General features: G+C 35.7%; 5 protein-coding genes across 6 annotated transcripts; 2 read left to right on the top strand and 3 right to left on the bottom strand.

Moving 5' to 3' along the window:
* The first annotated feature begins 841 nt into the window (after positions 1 to 841).
* On the top strand, positions 842 to 2304 carry LOC108827223 (cyclic dof factor 5-like). Its single transcript, XM_018600584.2, has 2 exons — positions 842 to 1078; positions 1215 to 2304. Exons 1-2 carry the CDS (start codon positions 932 to 934, stop codon positions 2139 to 2141), a joined length of 1074 nt encoding a protein of 357 aa, XP_018456086.2. The 5' UTR covers positions 842 to 931; the 3' UTR covers positions 2142 to 2304.
* A 704-nt stretch (positions 2305 to 3008) lies between these two features.
* Positions 3009 to 5344, bottom strand: LOC108823663 (carbamoyl-phosphate synthase small chain, chloroplastic-like). 2 transcript variants are annotated; one of them, XM_018596918.2, is made up of 10 exons: positions 5161 to 5344; positions 4930 to 5062; positions 4762 to 4850; positions 4634 to 4694; positions 4485 to 4552; positions 4273 to 4401; positions 4091 to 4200; positions 3670 to 4017; positions 3427 to 3592; positions 3009 to 3324 (listed from the first exon to the last, which is right to left on the bottom strand). In XM_018596918.2, the coding sequence occupies exons 1-10, from the start codon at positions 5294 to 5296 to the stop codon at positions 3275 to 3277; spliced, it is 1290 nt and encodes a 429-aa protein (XP_018452420.1). In that variant the 5' UTR covers positions 5297 to 5344; the 3' UTR covers positions 3009 to 3274. The 2 variants fall into 2 exon arrangements, with proteins under 2 accessions (XP_018452420.1, XP_018452421.1); XM_018596919.2 differs by having other exon boundaries at positions 4930 to 5056; positions 5161 to 5343.
* Positions 5345 to 6902: 1558 nt separating this feature from the next.
* On the bottom strand, positions 6903 to 8273 carry LOC108826465 (transcription factor MYB105-like). Its single transcript, XM_056993684.1, has 3 exons — positions 7859 to 8273; positions 7413 to 7781; positions 6903 to 7309 (listed from the first exon to the last, which is right to left on the bottom strand). Exons 1-3 carry the CDS (start codon positions 8256 to 8258, stop codon positions 7128 to 7130), a joined length of 951 nt encoding a protein of 316 aa, XP_056849664.1. The 5' UTR covers positions 8259 to 8273; the 3' UTR covers positions 6903 to 7127.
* A 5193-nt stretch (positions 8274 to 13466) lies between these two features.
* Positions 13467 to 15982, top strand: LOC108837836 (agamous-like MADS-box protein AGL30). The gene is made up of 10 exons (XM_018610848.2): positions 13467 to 13746; positions 13983 to 14168; positions 14269 to 14344; positions 14415 to 14479; positions 14582 to 14597; positions 14687 to 14748; positions 14836 to 14932; positions 15007 to 15063; positions 15143 to 15607; positions 15696 to 15982. The coding sequence occupies exons 2-10, from the start codon at positions 13984 to 13986 to the stop codon at positions 15708 to 15710; spliced, it is 1038 nt and encodes a 345-aa protein (XP_018466350.1). The 5' UTR covers positions 13467 to 13746; position 13983; the 3' UTR covers positions 15711 to 15982.
* A 2641-nt stretch (positions 15983 to 18623) lies between these two features.
* Positions 18624 to 20256, bottom strand: LOC108824021 (expansin-A1). The gene is made up of 4 exons (XM_018597352.2): positions 20101 to 20256; positions 19826 to 19966; positions 19434 to 19746; positions 18624 to 19317 (listed from the first exon to the last, which is right to left on the bottom strand). The coding sequence occupies exons 2-4, from the start codon at positions 19953 to 19955 to the stop codon at positions 19014 to 19016; spliced, it is 747 nt and encodes a 248-aa protein (XP_018452854.2). The 5' UTR covers positions 19956 to 19966; positions 20101 to 20256; the 3' UTR covers positions 18624 to 19013.
* Positions 20257 to 25327: the final 5071 nt, after the last annotated feature.

Here is a 25327-nt window from a genome sequence, read left to right as displayed (position 1 = left end):
TGGTGTTGCTAAAACAAAAAGATTATACTAATAGTATATATGAAGCTTAGACAACAGAAATCAGCTTCGAAATGAAATAATTAATATCTGCAATGATTTTCGAAGGTAGACTAAGAAGATCTAAGGATGTTCTTTCATTCACGTGTCTAGGCGAACAAACGAGATCTTTCAGTGTTTTGGCAAGACATAGACTTTTAGTAACAACTTCTACCTTTCTCGTTGGTTTTCTCTTCCTTTATACAATGATTATATATACGTCAACAATATCGAGTTTCGATTTGTAATATGAACTGGAGTTAACAACTAACCAGTCGAATACGGTACGTAACTGTTGTATACATTTTTTCTTCAACTAGTTTGTTTCCTAACTATTGTTACTACTAGTACTGTATGACTTTTCACGTACGTACCTCTGACTTTTTATCATTGTGCGTAGGTTTCTCTTTTTCAATGCGTTTTACATCGAATTAAAACTCTGGAGGATAACCACCACTACAAATATACATATATTCTGAAAAATGTTTTTTAGCTAAACCAGACACCTACTAGGAACCAAGTGTTTCTCTATATCATTTAATTATCTCTGTCTTTAAATTATTTTATTTTTATTCCCACGTGGCAACAAAGGAAGATGGCTAAAATCTTTTAAGCGGCACTAGAACAGGGGAATCAAAAAGAGCGTGAAAACGATCTTCAAAATGCCCACTTTGTAACACAAACAATGTGGCTCTCACAACTTCACAGGTCTCTCTCTCTATATGCTGATGTGTTATCATCCCCACTTTATCTCCCTCTTTCATGCACTATAGTCATTAATACCAACCAACCAACCTCAGCCCCTTGTATTATTCTCTCCTCCATAGTCTTTTTTCCCTGATCTAATAAAAAAACACAGGAGACGATAGAATTTATTTTTTGTTAAGCTGAAAAAATGAGTATGTTGAAATCTAGAGATAGGGAGATAAAATTGTTTGGGAGGACAATTACATCTCTTTCAGCTGTGAATCATTATGATATGAGCAAGGAGGCTTCTCCACCTTCCTCATCTTCTTGTTCTCCTGTGACTGGACCAAACATGGTATGTCACGAAAACCTCATAGTCCTGTTTTTTCTTATTCTTACTCTGTTTTGTAGTATTAATTTCAACTTATAAACGAACTTAGTTTGAGATACCGTGTCGGATCGGTTAAGACAAAGTTCTGTTAAAATTCTAGGTTTTAGCTAATAACCATGAGCAAGACAGCAGCAGATTCAAAGGTCCTTGCATATTGTCCGATCTTAACGAACCGCCAAGAGCAGCCTCTGAGATTTCATCACCAAGAAGCTCAAAGACCAATGGAGATCAACAGAGCGAGATCACAACAACAACAACAACAAGTACATCAGAAGATAAACCAACTACTCTCACGAAACCGGACAAGATTCTTCCGTGTCCGAGATGCGAAAGCGCGAACACCAAGTTCTGTTACTACAACAACTACAACGTTAGCCAGCCGCGTTACTTCTGTAGGAACTGTCAGAGGTACTGGACAGCTGGTGGATCCATGAGAAACGTCCCCGTTGGCTCAGGACGCCGCAAGAACAAAGGATGGGCTTCTTCAAACCATTACTTGCAGGTCACGTCGTCTGAGGATCATGAGAACAACAATAACTCGGGAACGATCCTCAGTTTCGGTTCTTCGGAATCTTCGGTTACAGACACTGGTAAACACCAAGAAAACAAAACCCACCAGGGGTTTCTTCCTCCGCAAGTAATGTTACCTAATAATACTTCTCCTTGGCCTTACCAATGGAGTCCAACGGGTCCTAATACTAGTTTCTACCCTATCCCTTTCTATTGGGGCTGCACGGTTCCTATATGGCCTACCTCAGAGACTTCACCATGTTTAGGAAAACGATCAAGGGATCAAACTGAAGGTGACACCAAAGATACTATTCTTAGAACTAGCGAAGCTACAAAGAACGTGGTGTGGCCTAAGTTACCGACAAAGCCTGAGAAGAAAGGACTCAGTTTGTTCAATGGATTTGAAACAAAGGGTAGCAACAGAAGAAGCTTGGTTCCTGAACCGTCTATCAATCTACAAGCAAACCCTGCAGCGATGTGTAGATCTATGAACTTCAGGGAGAGCATGCAACAATAATCAAACACTGATATAGTGTATATATACAAGTTTATATATGAAGTTAGATATTTGAATAACCTAATTGTTACCTTGTGAAAGAAGGAAAGGCAGTGAAGCTATTTTGTTGTTGGAACTATGTATTATTTTGTACACAAATAGAAATATTTTTGGGAGTTGTAGATATTCCTCTCCATTGCGTTATGAACTTGCAACATATATAATAAGCTTTTAGATTAATATCTCCCTGATCTATCCGCCATGTTGGCATAGAACATGAAGTTACAATTACGTTTTTGCCCATGATTCCTACAGATAAATATAAACTCTAACTCCAGTTGTCCTCTCAGTTAAGAGAAGAACATTAAGGCTTCAAATTATTAGCTTGTAAGTACTTGGTTAGTGTAGATGGTTCAAGTTAGTTCAAGATAAGAGAAGTAAAACTGGAATATGAAATCAAAGAAAAAGAAAGAAAGCAGAGCATCTTTCACTTTCATTTTTGGATTAAAGAAAAAGAATCCAACTAACACTGGAAAAAAAAGCCTAAAGAAGAGCATAAAGTCTCTCTTTCTGATAATAAAATTCTCGCTTTTCCAATGTCCTCTTCATCTTTTCATCTCACACTACTCTTATCCACAACTCATTACTACATTGCATTTTTTCCATTAACATTTATTTTGTATGGATACTATTGGAGATGGTTTTGCACCACCCATAAAATCTGGACATGTAGAATGTGTACTTAAACATGATTAGCTATTCTATACTGGTTAGATTTATGTGTCTTTATTCTGATAGACTCGCAATAAAAGCTGAGAGACTCATTAGTTATGTGTGTTTAATCTACTGGTTACATAATCTACTGGTTACATTTACTTAAGATTAAAGTTTAACAAAAATATACATATTACTATTATATGTATGAGATACCTTGTGAAGGTAAATGAGGATGGTCAAAAGGGTTCCCACTCTTGCTACAAATTCTTAATTATTTAAGAGTGGGATGATTCCTCAACATAGTCACAGACAAACAAGTATATCACTCCATTGTCACTGACAAAAGACTTGGGTTTAACATAAGTGCGAAATGGTTGAAACATTAAATAGTACTACAAAACAAAGAAACAGTTCTTGTTTGCTGCTTCCCATTAATCTCAGGAGCTCTGTTTCGACCTCTTCATAAGCTCTATGAACTCTCTAAACGCTGCAATCACAGACAAACAAAAACACATATTACAACAACTCTTCTGGCTTGAAATGTGTTTCACATTTCACCGTCTGATGAGAAAACTAAGGGGGAAGTTACCGTTGTCAGAGTCGTGAGGTCCAGGGGAGGCTTCAGGGTGGTACTGTAGAGACATGACATTCATCGCCGGGAAAGACAGACCCGCACAGCTTCCATCATTGAGATTGACATGTGTCACTTCTACCCCTCCTGGAAGTGAAGCCGGGTCAACCGCATAGTTGTGGTTCTGCCAAGAAAAAAACAAAGTCAAACTCTGTAACAAATGTTCCCTACCACCCATCTGAAAGCTGTGTATTAGTATACCTGAGCACTGATCTCCACCTGGCCAGTTCTGTTATTACGAACTGGGTGGTTGCCTCCATGATGACCAAACTTCATCTTATAGGTTTTACCACCCAAAGCTTGTCCGAGCAACTGATGGCCCATACAGATCCCGTAGACAGGAGCTTTACCAAGAAGCTCCTTGACCGTCTCAACAGCATACGGAACAGCAGAAGGGTCTCCAGGACCGTTGCTGAACAAGATCCCGTCTGGATTCATTTTAAGAGCCTCGGAAGCTGGAAATGTCGACGGGACAACGGTGATTTGGCATCCGTAAGAGGACAGGCGTCTTAGGATGTTATGCTTAATGCCAAAATCGTATGCGATAACCTTTCAAATTCCAAAAGAGAGAGAGAGTAAGAAGTTGCTGCATAGCATCTATAAGAGAAGAAGTGACACTAACTCTGTAGGACTTCCCATCGCGTGTGTTAGTGTTGAAATCCCATTCAGGGTCTGTTTTGTCGACCCACTCGTAGGGAGATTTGCAGGAGACATCACTTATTAGATCAATACCTACAAGAAAGGAGTTTTAATATCCCAATAAGTAGTTTCATATTATATTATAGTGAAACAAAACATTCTGACCTACGATATCCCAAGAACGGGACATTTGGAGAAGCTCATCGTCTGTTTTGGTTTGCTCTGTGCTTAGCACACCGTTAAGACTACCTTCTTCTCTTAGTCGACGAGTTATTGCTCGAGTGTCAAGATCATCTGACATTAATCAAACAAACAAAACCAAACTTCTATAACATGTGGAGTCTAAAAATAGCATATAGACACACAAGAAAACTCACAGATTCCCATGAGGTTCCTTTCGGTTAGATAGTCAGCAAGTGTCTTCGTGCATCTCCAGTTCGAGGTACTGAAAACATTAGCGGTCTTGAAAGGTTAGAAAAAATTCAAAAAACGGAGTTACAGAGGAATGAGGAGTTCAAATGAGTACCTGATGCTTAGACTTCTTATGACCAAACCAGCAAGGAAGCATTGCTCAGATTCTTCATCATCTATATAACATTAACAAGTGTATAAGAAGATGGTAATAAGAAACTTGCGTTAACTTTTCCTACTTACCGAGATTGACACCGGTGTTACCGATTTGTGGGTTTGTCATAAGCACAAACTGTCCAGCATAACTAGGATCAGTCAGAATCTCTTGATACCTGACAAAACAAAACTCAAGGTCAGAAATGAAGTAACCATCAGACTCAAACAAAGACAAAAGAAAGCTCTCTCACTCACCCTGTCAAGGAGGTGTTGAAGACCAATTCAGCAACACGGGTTCCAGGAGCACCAAAGGACTTAGCAGGCCAGATGGAACCGTCTTCCAACACAAGCCTAGCGTTATACGAACTCCACGGCTTCTCCACTGTACCTTAGACAAAAAGAAAAGGCAGAGACTTTACATCGTTTCGAGTCTTGGAGGATTCGAAAGTTTCATCCTTTATTCGAGAAAGCGAAAGAGGAGGTTACCAGAGGCGGTGGATGAAGTGAGAGGAGAAGCGGAGCATCGGACGAGTGAAAACCTGAATCCACCGCGACGGGGAGATAAACCCGTCGGCAAAACAAAACCAAGAGGAGTCGTCGTCGTCGTTGTCGTAGCCGCCATGGTTGTTGTTTTCTCACTCTCTCACTGAGGTTTGGTAAGAGAGAGAGAGAGCTGAGGGTTTTTGCTAAATGTTTTTTTAAAACCCGGTTCCGGTTTGATTTGATGTAAAGCATTCTAGTTTCCGGTTTGAATAAAATCCTCACAAATTCCAAAAAAGAATTAAATGTTTACTTTTAAAATCTTAAATTAAATAACTGAATGAATGTATACAAATATGTATATATATTGAAAAATATTTAAATGATTGACGGTCTACTAACTGATTCAACCCAAAATTCCATTAATCTAAAATATTTTCTGATTTGATCTTCTGATTGAGAGATAATACTTATTCTGGCAACATTAGTCAACCCAAAAATTCATTAATCGGTTGGATTTGATCCGCCAGATACCAAAAGAAAAAATACATTGGCTTTCAACATTAGTCAACCCAAACATATGGCTGAACCATGGCTATTGTTTGCTTCAGTAAAGAAATGTAAACGGCAAATGGCATAACGTCCATTTATGTATTCCACCGTTATGCAAGTTAACAGTCAGATTTCTATTGCAGGTGATGAAAGCATCTTTTTCTCTTTTGACTACAAGGAATGAATTAGCTCATCAAAAGTACAATGACTTTTACAACTTAACATATCGTATAAAAATAACTAAAATGATTAGAACAAGAGTTATAATAAGGAATAAAGAGGAGAAGTTTGACCCAAACAAAAAAAAGAAAGGAATAAAGAGGATATGTGTGTGACATGAGGATGCTGAGACGCATAAGTAAGAACGAATAAAAGGAGAAAACTTCTTGGAGGGAACAAAAACAATGCAATGGGCGTGAGAATAAGGTTCTAGAAATGGGTGTACGCGGCACGAAGACCCCGTATAGGCGGTAACTCGATCATAACCTAAACTATTTTTTAAAAATTCAATTTATACCGATTTATATTATTTTAAATTGGTTTAAATCAGTCTAATCGATCAAAATTAGTTTAAATATGTTAAAGTAAGCAATAATATTATTACAAATCTATAAAATTTTCTACTTTTTTGTATATCTAATTTTAATGATTTATCATAATAATTTTATAATTAATCTTAAAAATTAAAATATATTATATAACTGTATCACATATATAAAATAAAACAATAGTTTATTAACTTCTAGACCTCCTTTAAACCCTGAATAATCTGTCTAATCGTTAGTTTTATATAAAGCGTTAGTTACCGCCTAACCATTTTTATAATATTGATTAAGAGTAGATGTTCGGACATTTTGTTGCAGAATCTGAGCCTGAATCTTGCAAGTTGCAACCTCATCGATATCGCATGGTATTGTTGATTTCTGCATATTCCAAAAGTTGACAAACGTACAATATTCTCTTAAGTTTGACTTCTTGATCTCCGATATCTCTCTGCTACTCTCTTTTTTGTCGCTTCTTAATTCCACATCATCGTCCCATCTTTAACATATGTCACCTTCTCCTTCATATATGAAGCATGTTGTTGCTCTTACTCGACACATTGATGATGGAATGGGACACTTTCGTATAAGTTAAAGTGTTAGTTAGAACTATAAAGTGGTACATGTTTATACTTCAAATCAACTTTGCTTTTGAAAGAGAGACAATATGGCATGTACATTAAAGCTTTAATTAACCAAAGAGTGATACGTACGTAAATAACACGAGTTTAAGAATGTTGCATGGTACTAACACAATTAGTCTACAAATGGTTATTAATTAACGCAACAAAACTACATTGAATAGACTCGGAATCATCTCCTACTTCTTGTTAACTAACCTAATCTCTCTCTCTCTCTCTCTCTGGTTCATGGTGATAATCACACTGTCCCCAACCCAAGGAAATCGAAAAAGTGTGGTTCCTTCTTCTCGTTCATGCTCTCATCAAGCATCTCACACTTCCCTGTTTGGCTTAATAAATCGAATGTAGTGGCAGCCTCTCGTGTCCTTGAAGAGTAGTCCTCGACCATCATTTGATTTTCAAACATTCCATGATCATAACCTGAATGTTACAATAAGGAAAAATATATACAAAAACCTATATTAAGACAACTAAGAGTAGTTAGACCAAAACCAAATTAAGAATATAGAGGACAAACTCAAACCTGAGAAGCAAGGAATGGGTAACATAAGGTGGCTCTGGTCATTACCAACAAGGTGTATCAAATCTGACCTAGTAGGTTCAAAATCATCGCACGTGTGAGGATTAGGGTTAACGAGTGGCTTATGAGTAATCATCGTCTTCCTCCTAGTGTAAACAGAAGACTGTTCTCTAAACTTGCGAGCCATTACAACGTGCCAATGGTTCTTCACAGAATTATCAGTCCTTCCAGGGAAAAGCCTTGCTATCATCGCCCATTTGTTACCGTAAAGGTTATGAGCTTGCATTAGCCTCTCCTCTTCTTCCTCCGTGAAGGCTCTCCTGTTTATCCTCGGGTCTAGTTGGTTAAACCATCGTAGCCTACAACTCTTACCTGCTCAACATCAACACCAAAAACATCAATACCTTCAATCTTGAAAAGCTAATTATTAAGAGATAGTATTTACTTACCGGATCTTCCTTGGAGCTTTTCAGCGATGAGGTTCCAGTTTTGTGGGCCGTAGACCGCGACTAGTTCTTTCAGCTTAGCATCTTCAGCTGGTCTCCAGTGTCCTCTTGACACCGAAGCTTTTAACGAATTTCTGCAGCTTCCACAGTCTCCCCTCTCTTTCTTGCTGCTGTTGCTACAATTACATCGATTAGGGTTTTTCATATCTTCTTCTCCTTGACTTGCGTAGTAGTGACCTTTATCGTTGTTTAAAGAGAAATACTGCCATGAAGCGATCTGATCCATCCAACGGTGATGATCTTTCGACATGACAATGTTGTTGGTTAGTGGATGAGAAGAAGACGGGAAGTGAGGTGTAATGGAGGGAGATGACACGTTGGTATGAGCTATCTCCATCCCCATTGGAGGACATATTTAAATATGAATTGTTATACTATTTGATATTATTACGTATGACTCTAAGCTATGTGCGTGTATGTATATGTCGTGACCGTGTTTTCTGACAAAATGCTGTTATACAACTGTTAAAAGGTCTATGGACTGTCACGGACTGATTTGATAGCTGATGCATATCTCTATTTACCCATTAAATATAGCCTCGACAGGTCTAACATTCTAGATATTTGGTTTAATATAGTGTAATCGTAATACCATATCTATTGTCTAAGTTTTCTGTCTATTAACGAAGTTATAAGCAAACATTGATCAAAAAGAATAATTAATAGCAAAGCTGTATAATAAACTACATTTACACTCGAAACTGATAAACGTCCCTCACAACATTAACCATCGCTGAAAACTTGGTCAAAAAAGGAAAAAGCCATAAATGTGAAACCGTATAGTGATTAAAAACATGGTGGGAGAGAGAAAGAGTGAAGGGCAGGGAACACGTTTCCTACGTTGTGAGCAGTGAGATATGTTTGAAAAAGTGAAAGAGATAATGAAAAGTTGTTAAACATCCGTAAAACTATTTTTCTATCTTATCTCTACTTTTTGTTGTCCCATACATAACATCAATGTTTACTACTAGGATTGCTTGCCGGACATAACGAAGGTTTAGTCCTTGTAAACCAACATGGTTAATTAACTGATTGAACCAGTAGAATCTGATCTCTATGTGGAAAACCGGTTAGTTTGATCTCACTTGTGAAGAGGAAGAAACAAACACGTCGAAGAAACACAAGTCCCTTCTCTTTATGGTCTCTTCACTTTCTTTTTCCCGGCTTCTATGGATCTTTGTTTTCTCACTTTTTTCTTCCGGCTTTTCCAAATTTCACTTAAATGCCATTGACAAATAACATGATATATTAGATACATTGATTTGTTTCCATGGCTTTTCACCAAAATAAAAATATATACACAATTTGTAGTAACTTTTACTTCTATTTGGTGCTTTTGTTGCTGTCGTTGGTTGATAATGAAAAGTAGAAAACATTATTAAGGAAGAAACAAAACTGAGAATTAGTCTTAACGAACTGCCCAAAACGGCACAAATTAAAACACATTCGATTTGACTCTCGTGTCTCTTTTAAGTTCTAACCACAGCCATCATTCTCAAGCACACTGCCTATCCTTTCATTAACCCCACCCCTTCTCGCTCTCTCTCATTGGAATATTTGACACATTTTGGGTTCATAGAAAAATCTATAATTTGATTAAAGAAGAAAAAATTATAATAAAACCCTTTCCTTTCCTTGGCGCCTTGACGGGTCCCTCCATTATGATATTCAGAAAAATAATGTAGTCTGGTTTTCTTGTAGAGATCACTAGACAGGTTCTCTACCAATTAACGATTTTACAATAATTATCCAACCATATATTGCTTACGTAGCTGCAATAAATCACTTTGTAAGGGGTTGTTTAACATCTTGATTCCAAGAAATTCCTCTGCAATATGTATAAAGAAAGTTAACGTTCTGAATTAGTCGTGCACAGAGACTTGATATTTGCACATGGTGAGGCAAGCGACTAAAGTCAAATAAAACTAAAGAAAATAGGTAAGACTCTAAATCTAAAGTATTTGTTTTCTTATTTCACCATAAAGTTAAATTGGCAGAGGAATACATTAAATATTGGGATAATCATTCCTCAGGTTCAGAATGGTTGCAGATTTGTACGGTCCATCTGCAGAGATTAACTGAGCACGTCCTATACTCCTATGTTCTGTCCGATAGTTTTTTCTTGGTCAATAACTTTAAATGATATCAAGTTCGTATCATAAATAGATGATAATATGGGCGTTTACAAAAAAAAAACAGATGATAATATGGTTAGTTACCTTTTGTCAAAGAGACTAACCACCGTACTGACATTTATCATTATCACTTTAGCAGTGTGGGGGAATATCATACTCAGACACGCTTTCTCTACTTTTATTGCCCTTTTGAAGTCAATTGTATTATTATTAATATTTCATAATATTTATTTGAATTAACAAGATGTTTTCACCTATGTTCGTTCATTGGTAAGCCATTGGAATAACTTGTTTTGTGGTGAAGGTTTTCAATTACTGTAGGGGGGGCGGGGTAGAATTATTGGAATTAAATTTCAGTTTTAAATGCTGAACACAAACTTTGGGGAAGAAAACAAAATTTCGGAAATTAAAGATGCATTGGATCCAATTCATATGAACAGAAAAAAATACGTTTCAAGTTTACTGTGGTTAACATGTTCGACCCCACGAACCGATTTTGGCGTACGATGCCGCACAAACAGAACGTGAATGCTACTCATTTTACTATAGCCACACACATTGCTCAATTATAAATTGACCCCTTTCAGAGCACATAGCTAGTGACATAGCCAATAGTAGCTAGGTTAATAGGCTTGAATGCTTTGGGTCCTGATAGGCATAAAGCCTCATCAATACAATAACAAAATTTACTATGGCTCACTTCTATTGTTGTTTACAATATTTTTATTTTATATGAGGAAGATTCCAAATCAAAACATAAACTAGTTGTTGGGGTTATTGGGGTCATGGGATTTTTTTAATCAAATAGTTATGCATTCATACTAAACGAGCTACTCAGTAGCTAAATTCGGAACAATGTTTGCATAAGCGGTTTTTGCAAGAGCATCTGCAGAACAATTTGCAGTGCGAAGGATAAAAAAAAATAATGGAGAGAAGAGAGTAGCAAGATTTCTTATATAAACAAGAAGACCAATAATCTTATTCAAATCCAACCCATTTCAGAGCACATAGTGACATAGCCAATAGTTGCTAGTTTAATAGGCTTGCATGCTTGGGGTCCGGATAGGCATAAAGCCTCATCAATACAATAATAAAATTCGTTTTCTTGGTTTAACTCTATTGTTGTTTTACAATATACTGTATTTCTTTTTATATAAGAGGAATATCCCAAGTAAAAACCTAAATTACGTTGGGATTTATGTGATTTATGTGATTTATAATTTGTAATTTTTCTTTTAAAGAAAATTTCTCAACAATGAACATTTTGACCCATGTAATAAATCTCTTTTAAAACTAGTTTTAAGCTCTTAGGAAAAAAAATGACCCATACTATTTGAGTTGTTCTCAATTATTTTTGAAAATATAAATTTCAGGTTTTTTTCATGAGAGTATAAACTCTATGTAATACTCCCTCTGTTTTATTATAAGTGTCGTTTTAGACTTGTGCACATGGATTAAGAAAGCATTTAATTTTGCATATTTTCAATATAAAAACATTATTACCGATATAATTCAACCAATAGAAAAATAGAATGGAGAATAAAGTTAATAAATTTTGCATTAAAACTCTAAAACGACACTTATTTTGCAACGAAAAAAATTCTCTAAAACGACACTTAATATGAAACGGAGGGAGTATAATTTAATTTGAATGGTTTAGGATTTAACCATTAAGAAGAACTCAAATGAGTTCTTACCATTGGATTTTCAAAATACATAGATATGTATTTATATATAAATATTTAATTATAAGTACTTTAAAATTACGAAAATCTAACCAAAGTATCTGAAAACGTAACGGTGATAACTCCATTATAGAATTTTTTTTTTTGGTAAGAATGTTAAGAATATTTGGACATAAATTAGGAACGTCGTGGATTTGGACATAAATTAGGAACACAAGTGAGGATCGTATAAGTGAACAAGGACATGAAATCAGAAAAGCAGAAAGGAAGTGGAGATGATGACAACATGTAAACGTAAAATAAATGCTGGAAGTAATCACGAAGAGTACCACTCACTGTTCTGAGAGTCAACAAAATGACTACACTAATAATCTAATATATAGCTCCGTTGCCCTTATTCTCAGATCGATCACAATAATTTTTTGTAATAATCACTAAAATATCTTGCCATTCATTAAATATTCCACTCAATTTAAACCTCACCAAAAAAAAAGGAAAAGAAAAATTAAACCTCACCAAACGAACTCAAATCACTAGTCCAACTTATATTATCCTCTCGGTAACCCGGTCCATTAGCCTATTACGCGGCTCCTACTTGTTACGATAACTTCTTGGATGGAACAGGTTTAAAGATAACAAAATATTTTTTAAGACCATAAGACTTTTGTTTTTTTTTTGGGTCATAATCTCCTCCATTTGGAATCAGTTGTAGAAAATTATTTTTTAACACTCCATATATATCCTTTACAAAAAAAGAAACACTCCATATAAATATCTAAACCGGTACCACAAAGAAATCAATTCTTTTGTACAATATTTTTATAAAATACAGTTACAAAAAAAAATATTTTTATAAAATACAATGCAATTTTTTAGATATCAGAACGTATTAATTCTTGTAAATAAAACATGTATGTGGAAAAAACTTACCACCAGCTTATTGTAGAGCTTTTTATTCCTCAGCATTTTGAATTGATTGAACCAATTAAATAGATAAACACTATTGATTACTGACAGGAGCCTAACACAGACTGCACAACAGGATAGTGCATGCCATACAAAAATCACGCTAGAACAAGGCCTTGACAACCAAGTGCTCGTAGCTTGGTGGTAAAGGAGGTACAGCTGTACTGCCCGCCACCCGGTTCGAGCCTTGGCCACAACAGATTTAACATAGGAACCCACCTAAAAACTCTGATAAGCGAACACAGAGGCCTATATTTTTCAACCTCAAAATGCCAGCCACGCCAGACCACCAGGTTATCTTAGAGCTACATTGGTAGATAGCCATATAACGAGCCAAAATCAGTAAAAGGAAATAAATAAAGAAAATTCTGTACATTTAGAAATAGGTAGTGAAATCACTCATTGTTTAAATAAAATGTGATGGTATGTAAAATAGTGAGATAGCCAAGTGATCAAGTTGCTATTTCTTAACTGGAATTCGCTTATATATGTTTGCATTTTTTAAATCATTGTAGTTATTTGGGTCGGTCTCGTCGATCGATCCAGAAAATGTAAACAAGGATGGTAAACAAAAATATAGGAAAGAAACAAAGGTCTTGGCTACTAACACGTGTGGACCGTGATTACCTTACTCGTCACGGCACCGTCGTCGCCTCGAGCGAGTGGAGAAATTGACACGTTGGCCTTATTCGGTTACTCATCACGTTGGCCTTATTTGGTTACCGGTTATTTTGGTGGTTAGCCCAAATGAGTGGTCCAGTAAGATAAGCGGGTAATTCGTTGTTTCTGTTCTGCGAAGCAAAAGAGAGAGAATAAAACTAATGGGACGATCCCAAAGTTTCCTATTCTCAAGCTTTCAATTCAAACCCTAACCTCCGATTATAGCGGTCACACCTGTCGTCTCAATCGCAAACCTATTTCTTCTCTCTCCTTCACGATCCTTCTTCCTCCCTTAAGCTTATCTTCTTTCTTCCTCATAAGGAAAGTGTTTTCCTTTTCTTGTCTCAGCATCTGAATCAAAGGAAAGTTTTTCTTCTTAAATTAGGTAAGTTTTCTCTTCCTGTTTTTGACTATAGGTTTGCTTTTTATTTCCATATTTTAATATTTCTTCTTATGGGTTTTCCTAAAATTGGTAACTTACTTGTTTTATTGACGAAAATCTTTGAAATGGTTATTACATTTGCTTCACTGTTGGTTTCAAAATGGGTTTGTTCGTATGAGTTTCATGTTGGCACAAGGTTGTTCTGTTATTAGCATTTGATAGGTCTAAAAGTTATGCAGGATGGGCCGAGTGAAGTTAAAGATAAAGAAACTAGATAGCATTAATGCACGACAAGCTACGTATTGCAAAAGGAAAAATGGGATAATGAAAAAGGCTAAAGAGTTGTCCATCTTATGCGACATAGATGTTGTGCTTCTCATGTTCTCTCCCGCAGGAAAGCCTTCGCTGTGCTGCGGAAAACACAGGTCTGATAATTCTTTCTTAGTAACAAAGATTATGTTTAAACATGTTTCTGTTTTATATTTTTCTTTTGACAATGTTATGTTTTGGGGGGTTGATTTTTAGCATTGGAGAAGTCATTGCTAAGTTTGCTCAACTTGCTCCGCAAGAACGGGCAAAGAGGAAGTTGGACAATCTGGAAGTAAGTAGTTTTTGTGTAGCTCTGTTTAGTCTCTTTCTCTTCTATCCACTGATACTACTTTTTTACTCAGGCCTTGAAGAAAACATTTATGAAGCTTGACCATGATGTAAATATATCGGAATTTCTAGAAAGAAGGTGTCTATCTATATTATTGCATATACTGTATCAAGAATCTAAGTTTCAGTTTGGTCTTGTTGTGTTCTACTGATGTAACTTGTTTTTTTTAAATCTTTTCAGTAAACCAACAATTGAGGTATGTACCACTAGTTTACTACGATAATGCTGAAATATCTCCTAATTCAAAAAATTTCACTTTTTTTTTTCGCAAACGGGAACTTTCAGGTTCTAAGCGAACAAGTTAGGTTTCTACAAACACACTTATCAGAAATACACACAAGGCTAAGGTGCCAAGATCATATATATACACTTTCACCTAAATGTTCCTTTGTTATTTCATTTATTAGTTATATTTTATGGTTTTTACGATATAGCTATTGGACTGAGGTGGAGAAGGTTGACAGCATAGATGATTTGCAGCAACTAGAAAATTCAGTAAGACAGTCTTTGTATCAAATCCGTGTTCATAAGGTATAAATCCATATCCCAAATAACTACTTAAGGTTTCATTTCATCAAAGTAATGCATCATATTTGGAACTATAGGAGAACTTGCTGCACCATCAGCAGCAGCAAATTATGTCCATTGAATGCAAAAACGAGGTAGTGAATCAGTTTATAACATTACATATCATCTTTTGGATAATTATGTACTTAAAGCACACAAATTGTGTTTATGCAGTTGCAGAGTGACATAGATCTGGATTTTGGAATTGATATAGAGCAACAGCTTGAGAATTTTTCATGGGTTCGTACTGATGAAAACATGAATGCTCCTCTAAAAGAAGAAGACCCTAATCTGCAGTTTTATCATACCTATAAGGACCTAGCGTGCTCCGCAAGTTCATCTCTTGAGAGCTACTCCGGATTGTTTGGTAAAAGCTCAGATATCAAAACACCAAAACTAGAAACCGGTGGCAATCCCGGGCCTTTGGTTGATCCAAATCTGCAATACAGCAACCTCAGTTTCCTAAATGATCCAAAGCTTCAGCAACTAGCTGAATGGAACCTATTAGGAAGTCCTGCGGATTACTACGTTAGCCAAATCTTGGAAGCTTCTTATAGGCCTCAGTTTGGAGGAAACTGGCCTTCTTCTGAGACGTTAAATTATCCTTTTAACGTCTTTGATGATCCTCTGCTTTCACGGGTAAAACAAAGTTTTTCCTCATCATTCATTTGCTTCACAGTGCTGTTATTCCATGTCTTGATTGTTTCCGACATATCTAAAAATGCAGCAGCCAGACCTATAAGTAGCTGTGGAAAAAACACGAAACGTTGATCCGAAAACGGGCCTTGTATTTGAGCAGTCACGAGAACGCGGAAGAAGCTATAGGATTGATGAGTTACAAGGGAAACAAAAAAAAGAAAATACTAAAAATATACTCCTGATACAATACCGAGTTGCTTGTTAGGTACACGACCTTGGATCATTATAAATTGTAAGAAAATAAGAATGAGTAAATTCTAGATTATAGTTTTGTTTGTGATTGGGTTTGGAATTGGATTTTATAAAATAAAAAGTTACATCACCATCCTCGTTAAAGTTTTTTAAATTTTAAATCTCCTACAGTTTTTTTTAATATATTTTTTTTTTCAAATTCCCTAGAATATATTTGAGAATTGATTTTGCCACATGTCCTCTCTACAATCAGTTTTACAAAAAAAAATGGCTTCCGAAAAATATGACATGGATTATTTCATTTAATATTGATTTATATTTTTGGTAAACTTTTTAGAATATGGTAATAACCCATACCTTACATTTAATATTAATATTTATTTTTGGTAAACTTCTTTAAATATGATAATATCACATACATCATCTATAAAATAAATATATTCATATATAACATTAAAATTTCAAAATTATATTTTATTTTATTTTCTATAATTATACAATTTGTATTACTAAATCTTTAAAAAATTGCTACAATTTTTTTAAAAATTTGATTTCTAATCGTAAAATTATTAGATTCTTATATATCTACAGATTCTATAAATATTGTTAGTTCAAATTTTTAATAATTATACAATATATTTTTAAATAAAAAATCATTTTATATTAATTTAATATTAAATAAATAAAATCTATATTTAATATCGGTAAATAATAAAATCTATAATATTTAATAAACATTTCTACAATCAGTTCCACAAAAAAATGACATGGCTACTAAAATTAATGACATGGTTTCCGAAAAATATGACATGGATTATTTCATTTAATGTTGATTTATATTTTTGATAAACTTTTTAGAATATGGTATAACTCATACTTTACATTTAATATTGATATTTATTTCTGGTAAACTTCTTTAAATATAGTAATATCACATACATCATCTATAAAATAAATATATTCATATATAACATTAAATTTCGAAATTTTATTTTATTTTATTTTCTCTAATTATATAATTTGTATTACTAAATCTTTAAAAATTGCTACAATTTTCAAAAAATTTGATTTCTAATCGTAAAATCATTAGATTCTTATATATCTACAGATTCTATAAATATTGTTAGTTCAAATTTTTGATAATTATAAAATATATTTTTAAATAAAAAATCATTTTATCTTAATTTAATATTTAAATAAATAAAATCCATATTTAAATATCGGTAAAAATAATAAAATCTATAATATTTAATAGAATATGGTAATATATTTAAATGAAACTTTTAGAAAATTAGGAAAACTTCATATATACGGTAGCAGTAAAATATATTCTTGTCTAAGAAATAACATTTAAGAAAAAAATCTCAATGTAGTATTTATTAAAAAAGTTTAAATTTTTTATTTAGATTTGAGTTCAATTTTTGTGATTAATTTTTAGGGTTTAGTAGTTAGTGGTCTCACAAATTATATTAATGTCTTTTCGTCAAACTATATTAATGTTTAGTTAGAGTTTTTGGAAGAATTGGACAAATTGTGCCTTTTTTTTTTGAGGCTCAACTCAAAAGACTGCAGCTGAAAATGAGAATGTGCTAGTCTGCTAGATTGCAATGGGCTTAAAAGTAGCCCATAGATATAGAAAAAGAGGACGGTATTAGATATGTTGGCTAGCAATACGAATGATGGGGGACCTCCCGTAGGATTCATGTGGGTAGTTTTTAGGACAAAACAATATGTCAGACGAGCACATGGCTTCCGTTGTTCTGTATCACTCGTGACTGTTAGTTACTACGTGCACCTCAGTTTCTGATTCTCCTCTTTTTCTTTTTGTTGTCACGATGTATTGTTCGCATTCAATTAAATTATTATTGCTATTATTATTTGAGAAGAAAAACATTCTTATTCACATTTTTATTTCTTTTTAAAAATCAGTTATATTTCTCCGCAAATTGCTGAATTTCTTGTCTGCAAGTTAATGAAATAGACAAAGACGTTAAAAATATGGAAGTACGTACTCGAGCTTATATTCTCTTAAATTTACCGTATTAAATGAATACAGTTTTGCATTAAACTTAACAAGATACTTGTTTAACTATCTTTATTAAACAAACGAGTTAGTATTTTATATGTCTTTTAGGCTTCTAGCCCACTTTTGCATTACATATGTTCATATACATGAAATTATATACTTTTCTAGCAAAATTAACATGTCAATTTTTACCAAAAAAAAACTAACATGCCAATACTCAAACTACACGCGACAATATATACATACATAAGGCCCGGTGACGAATTAATTGGTGAGATTGATGAATGACCGAGTCTAGCTATATAAAAAGATTATTCATTGATGCCTAATTTGTAGAATTTACAGTTCTAAACAAATCTGCTACCTTTGGAGAAAAGTGAATGGACGGTTACAACTGGGTGTTTATACATGACGTGAGACGAATGTATATTTTTCCGAAAAAATTATAATTCACCATTTAGGTATAAATATAATTATAAGGCATCATACCGTTAAGAATCAAGAGCATCAAATGACCATAGCTCTTCACATACACATGCAATTAATACATTTTTTTTTTAAAATGGTCGGGAAATAGTGTCTTTTTGTTAGGTTAGTTGCTTGAGAAACGAAAAGATATTTAGAACTTTGCTTTTTCCATGCAATACATGTGAATTATTTTATAAATTTTCAATAAATATATACCGGACGTGAACATAGTAAACAGTATATATGGCGATTCAAGACTTAAAAATTAAAAAAAAAATAAATCCTCAACGATCTTTATAAAAGTTGAAAATTTACAACATAGATGACTAGAAAAGAATGCAAATCGAACAATTCTTGAAACATGAAACTCTCCCTCTTGCTTCAAGAGGGGGATAACAAACGGAACTTTACTATAGCGGGTGGTACTTAACTCCACCTCTGCACCAGTAAAACTTTAAACCAAACCTTACCAAATGAAACACATGTCCCAAAAGATGACGTCATCAAGGCCTTGTGGAAAATCAAGCACTCGAAGCACCACCTTCTTTTAGGTGAACCTTAAACTGAAATAACGTAGCAAATTACTAATATGACCCTCTAAGCTTTCTACTACTACTGCAAACACCACACAAGAACCGCTTGTTTTCACGTGGTCAAATCTTATATCTGTGCTCCAGTGAAGGTCTGGCCGAAGGACCAGCCTGCGGAAGCGACGTTGTTAGATACGATGGTGCGACCATCGCTCGTTGTGACTTTGAAAGAGAGAGCTTGTCCGTTTAGGTAAGAGTTACTCTGCCAGTTTTGTCCCCAGTTTCTAGACATGGCTTGCCATCCGGTTCTCGACCCTTTAACCCACGCGGAGTGAACATCTCCGGCTCCTCCTACGTTCGTAATCAGAACAAGGTTGAAGTAAGAATGTCCGTTTATCGTAAACCTTATTCCTCCCCTTCTCACGCATGGCACTCTTCAAAAACAAAAAAAAAATCAAAAACAGAGTAAGATACTAAACAAATACTCTGTTCTGGAACAGAGGAAAAAAACAGAGCAGCTCTGTTTCTTGTTTTATTTTTTTGAGGTTACCTTCTGTAAGCGACGGGGACAATGCCAGCTTTGTATTGAGCGATGCGTTGAAATACGGGCTGGGAGAGATCGAAATGCTGCTGAGGAGGGTTACACCAGCCTCCCGCGTTGTTAGGCAAAGCGTTGTTTGGAGGGCAAAAGTTAGTCGCTGTGACGACGATTGAGCCAGGGAGACACCATTTGCCGTCGTTCTGACATCTTATCTCGAAGCAAGCGCCACAGCTCAGACCGTTGTTAAACAGAGTAGTGCTCAGCGCTGCAGTGTTGGTTCCATAGCCTTGGCTATAAAGGTTTCCGTACCCACAAGCACCACCTGAAAGAGACCACATGTCAGAGATTCCAACAATACTGATATTTGAAAAAATTTGAAGCTTTTTGAAGAAGCAATTTACCCATGGTGCCGGAGGCATCACCACCGCCGTAGAATGTAGCGTGTGCGTTCACCCAACCGCCATCGTAGCCATTCACAGTTGATGTCATTACTCCGACAATAACTATAAACAAGAAGCCGACAAGACCCATCTTGTTATAACCTGCACATAGGTAATAATATTGATCAGTTTCTAGAAGGAGATGAAAGGATCTAAAACTAGTAATGTGTGTGTGTGTGTGTGTGTGTGAGAGAGAGAGAGAGAGAGAGAGAGAGAGAGAGAGAGGAAATGATTACTTGGAAGCTTTGATCTTGTTCCTTTCTTAAAGAGGAAAGATAGAGAGATGATTATGTGAATCTGTTGTTTGGTTTAGAATTGGAAAAAGCAGAGGAGGCAGTAGTTCAATATATAGAAAAACATAGTGAGTGGAAATTTACGTTTCTGCCACTGGTTATGCAACTACCATGCACTCATTTTCAATTCATTATTATTTTCTTTTCAATTAAATCAAGGCAAAGACTCGGAATGCTATTTCTTTTCTTTTTTTTTTCGTTTTTCACATTTTTAAAATATTGGAATTATTAAATGAAACTATAATGAAGGGGGTAGAGGAAAATAGTTACTATCTCGGTTTCGAATTAGATGTTGTTTTATAGTAAACATTTTATTTCAAAATAAGTGTCGTTTTATGATTTCAATACAAAACTTATTAACTTTTTATTTCAAGTTGTTTTTTTATCGGTTAAAATCTGGTTAGGTATATTGATAATGATGTTTTTATCTAGTAAATTAATATACAAATTTAAATTCTTTATTAATTGTGTGCCGAAGTCTAGAATGACAAGTAAAATAAAATGGATAGAATATTTTATTGTTTTTTTGACAAACATAAATGGTTAAACCCGGGTCAATTAGTGACACAGACCTAACTCCCGGATAGAAGATGCAGCCCACGAATAGACCCTTTCCCGAGTATTCAAATGAGTAGTAAGCATAGATCCATATCCGCGTGGCCACGTGTGAAGTTAGTAATCTCGCACTAAAGGAGAGTTGAACTCTGGCCTAGATCATCAGAGCACTCTTCCTCTAGTGGAAACCACTGGACCACCACAACATGGTTTTGGAGTATTTTATTGTTGGGGGACAAAAACCGCTGAAGTCGTAAATATTTAATGGCATGAAAAAGCAAAGAGGCAAAGACACATGTTAGCTACAAGACGGGTCGTGTCTTTTCTTTTGGCGAGGCGTCTAGCTTCTCCATTGGAAACATCTCATTGAGATACTCACAAACCATAAACATTGTATAGTTTACCAGCAAAGTATCTTATGTAGTGCATTTGTTCAAAAAGGTATCAAGTATATAATACTAAAGAAAATCAAAGCAATAAAAAAGACATGCAACATAAATTCTTACATGTTTTTAAAATAAAGTAAATGAATATAATTTCTTTTTTTAAGAGAGATTCATGTAACACTCTTACCATTGACAAGAATATCTTATTTGAACTTTTCAAGATGATCAGTTTGTACATATAACGTTACAATTGATTATATTTTATTAATTTAAATTAATTAATAATTATATTACATCTTAATAGTGATATTTTTGTATAAGAATATCTTAAGAATATAGATGCTTTTAAACATAAATTTCAGTTGGAAAATATATTTAATCTATCAATAAATAATTAAGATATTAGGTCGCGTGAAAATAGTCTGGTATGTTTGATGTAAATAGTTATGGAACTTATGGTTTGTCATTCAATAGTAAATAAAAGGAAAGAAAGGAAAATCCTGAAAGTAAAATGAAGACAAAGAAAATTCAAGTTGAAATCCAAGTGGGTCACAAAGTGGTCTGCTTTGAGTTCGATGTATCACGAAACGTATTGCTTTGTCGTTCGTTTTCCCCAATCCACATTTCGATCTGTAACCATCTTAATAATTATATCTATTTAAAAGCTATCAAAACTATGTACTATCAATGCAAGTCGTGTCTTGGTTTTGTGAGAAAATGTCGCTAAAGTACATTAAATAAATTACTTAATGACAAAAGAAAAAGTTACATGTGTTTGATGATGAAGTATCTAACTTGTGAGGATCTTCATCATTCAAAAAAAAGAAGAAAACCTGTGAGGATCTTCTTCTGTATTTCTGCGGAAGTCTTTATTAGGTTAGTTATAGTATAGATTTTGAGATGACATTTTACTTTGTGCATCGAGAAAACAAATACACATACACATTAAATTTATAAGGTGAAAAGTTCAACGGCAGAGATGGACGGCCAAGTTTCCGTAATTTCAGCTCAAAACAAGGGTCCACAAAAGATCATGGACGGTCCGTTTGCTAGTTTTCCAATCTTCGAAATATTTTTTTCATAATAATAGTAGAATAAAAACATATAAATTTCTCTAAATAATATAGTAAGTAGTAGTAAAATTTGATTAAAAAAAATAAGTAGTAGTAAAATATAAATAAATGAAAAACAGAGATACACACGCATGTGGTTGACAGACGCCGTTTCAAGCTACCGTGACAAAGATGACACGAATAAATCCTCTTTCAATTATTTACTAGTGTTGATTGATTTCATCTTCAAATGATTAGGGGAATCCCAACTAATCATTGGTGCTCATCTCCTACGTTTCACGTTATTAATCTATTCACCTATTTGTAATTATTTCAGATTTTTTTTTATAAAGTTCAAAAAAAAAACAGATTTTTTTTATAGTCAAAATTGTAATAACAGTGGGCTTCTGAAACAATCGAATGGGCCTGCAGTCGAAGCCCAAATGACTTCAGTTCAACCTCTGTTTCAAGCCAAGGAAGAAGACAAAGCTCCTGCTCAACGGCTAGTGAAGTCACGCAAGTGTTGCCCCCGTACGACGGTTCTGCCAGCGCTAAAGAATAGGTTTAGCTGTCTTATTTCACAGGCTGTCATGTGCTGACGTTTGACTGAAAGGATAAGGTTGTAAGAGTGCTATATATGCATCTCAATCATTGTATCAAAGGTTAAGGAAAAACATTTGAAAGTTTAAGAAAAGCTTCTTCCTTCTCTTGTTCATATTGTGTTTGTCTTTATGGTATCAGAGCACACGGTGCTTTTCTGAGCCATGGAGGACACTGACGCAGTCACTGCGCCGTCACTGAGCATCTCTCAGTGCGTCACGCTCAAGCTCTCATCCTCAAACTACTTACTGTGGAAAACACAGTTCGAATCGTTTCTTTCCAGCCAGTCGTTGCTTGGGTTCGTTGATGGCTCTTCTCCTCGTCCTGCTCCAACAACAACATTGCAAGATGGCGAAGAAGCTGTAGCTCAAGCAAACCCTGAGTTCCTCAAGTGGATTCGCAAGGATCAACTTGTTATGGCTTGGCTCTTTGGCTCTCTCACCGAAGAAGCACTTCGCTCTGTCTACAGCCTCCACTCTGCTCAGGAGGTCTGGTACTCTCTCAGCAAGAAGTACAATCGAGTCTCTGCAACTAGGAAGCTCGATCTCCAGCGAAAGCTTCAAGGTATGAGAAAGAACCAGAAGCCAATGTCTGAATACCTAGGAGATGTTAAGAGTGTCTGTGACCAACTAGACTCCATAGGTTGTCCTCTCACTGATCAAGAAATGATATATGGTGCGTTGAGTGGGTTAGGCAAAGAGTATGAATCTATCTGTACGGTGATAGAGCATTCGATGGACTCAGTAGAAGATATGCGTTTTGAAGATGCAGTCTTCAAACTGGTCAACTTTGATGACAAGCTTCAGGTCTACAATCAGTCCACCGATGTGAACCCTCACTTGGCTTTTCATGTTGGTCGTGGTTACACTAACAACAGAGGAAGAGGAAACTACTCAAACAGAGGATACCGTGGGAGAGGCAACTCGTACTCGACAAGAGGACGCGGCTTTCAACAGCAGTTCCCAGGCTCATCTGGATCGAACGCCTCCTCAAACAGACCAACTTGTCAAATCTGCAACAAGTTTGGTCACTCTGCTGCGAAGTGTTACAGTCGCTTTGATCAGGCGTTTGAAGTACCAGATGGGAATCATGCGGCGTTTGCAACAATGAAGTTGTCTGATCAAGAACAGATGAGTGGTCAGGAATGGTTTCCAGACTCAGCTGCTACGGCTCACATCACGAACAATCCGTCTCAGTTGCAGTCATCTCAACCATATGTGGGTAATGATCAAGTGATGGTTGGAAACGGAGATTACTTGCCCATTACACACATCGGATCCATTCCTCTTCATGTTCCACAAGGTATCCTCTCTCTTAAAGATGTCTTGTTGTGTCCTGAAATCACTCGCAATCTGTTGTCAGTCTCCAAGTTAACCAAAGATTATCCTTGTGAGGTCACTTTTGATGATGAGTGTGTGTTTGTTAAGGACAAGGTCACCAAGCAGGTGATCACTCAAGGAAGAAGACTTAGCGACTTATATATGTTGAAGGATGAGAAGTTTCAGGCTTTCTACTCTACAAGGCAGAGAGTCACAAGTGTTGGGGTTTGGCATCAGAGGCTTGGTCATCCACACATGGAGATCCTTCAACAACTAGTCAAGAACAAGTCCATAGCAGTGAATAAAGACAGCCGCAACTCAGTGTGTGATGCTTGTCAAGTCGGAAAGAGCTGCAAATTACCTTTTTTAGCTTCAGATTTTGTTTCCACGAAGCCGCTACAGAGGATTCATTGTGACCTCTGGGGGCCTAGTCCAATAATTTCTTCTCAAGAATTCAGATACTATGTTATCTTTGTAGACAACTATTCTCGGTTTACTTGGTTTTATCCATTAAAGTTAAAATCAGATTTCTTTTCAGTCTTTGTGAGTTTTCAGAAGATGGTTGAAACTCAACTGCAAGAAAAGATTCTTCAGTTTCAGTGTGATGGTGGAGGTGAATTCGTAAACACAAGGTTCCTCAACCATCTCGCTAGCTGTGGCATCAAACAACTTGTGTCTTGTCCACACACACCACAGCAAAATGGTTTGTCTGAAAGAAAGCACAGACACATCACGGAGCTTGGTCTGACAATGCTCTACAACAGCAAGGTCCCTCTTCAGTTATGGGTAGAAGCATTCTTCACTGCTACATTCCTTGGCAACCAGTTACCTTCTTCAGTGTTACCAAACGGCTTGAGCGCTTTTGAGGTCCTCTATCGCAGACAACCAGCTTATACATCCTTCAGGGTCTTTGGATGTAAATGCTATCCTTACTTGCGGCCATATATGAAGAACAAGATGGATCCTAAGTCCCTGATGTGTGTCTTTCTTGGTTATAATGCTAAGTACAAGGGTTATCGATGTTATTACCCACCTACTGGAAGAGTCTACATAAGTAGACATGTGATCTTCGATGAAGAAAGCTTCCCATACTCTGATGTTTATGTCAAGTTTCACAAGGAAACCGACTCACCGTTGCTGCAGTCTTGGCGTTTGGGAAATTTGCAGTCGAAGCCTGAAGAAAATGAATAAGCTCCTGCTTCTGTTGAGGTTCTGCCAGCTCGCTTTCAGCATCCCGTAGCTCAGCCTCAACAGCATC

Source organism: Raphanus sativus, chromosome 9 (genome assembly GCF_000801105.2).
Source record: "Raphanus sativus cultivar WK10039 chromosome 9, ASM80110v3, whole genome shotgun sequence".
Taxonomy (NCBI): domain Eukaryota; kingdom Viridiplantae; phylum Streptophyta; class Magnoliopsida; order Brassicales; family Brassicaceae; genus Raphanus; species Raphanus sativus.
This window is presented reverse-complemented; position numbering and strand designations above follow the sequence as displayed.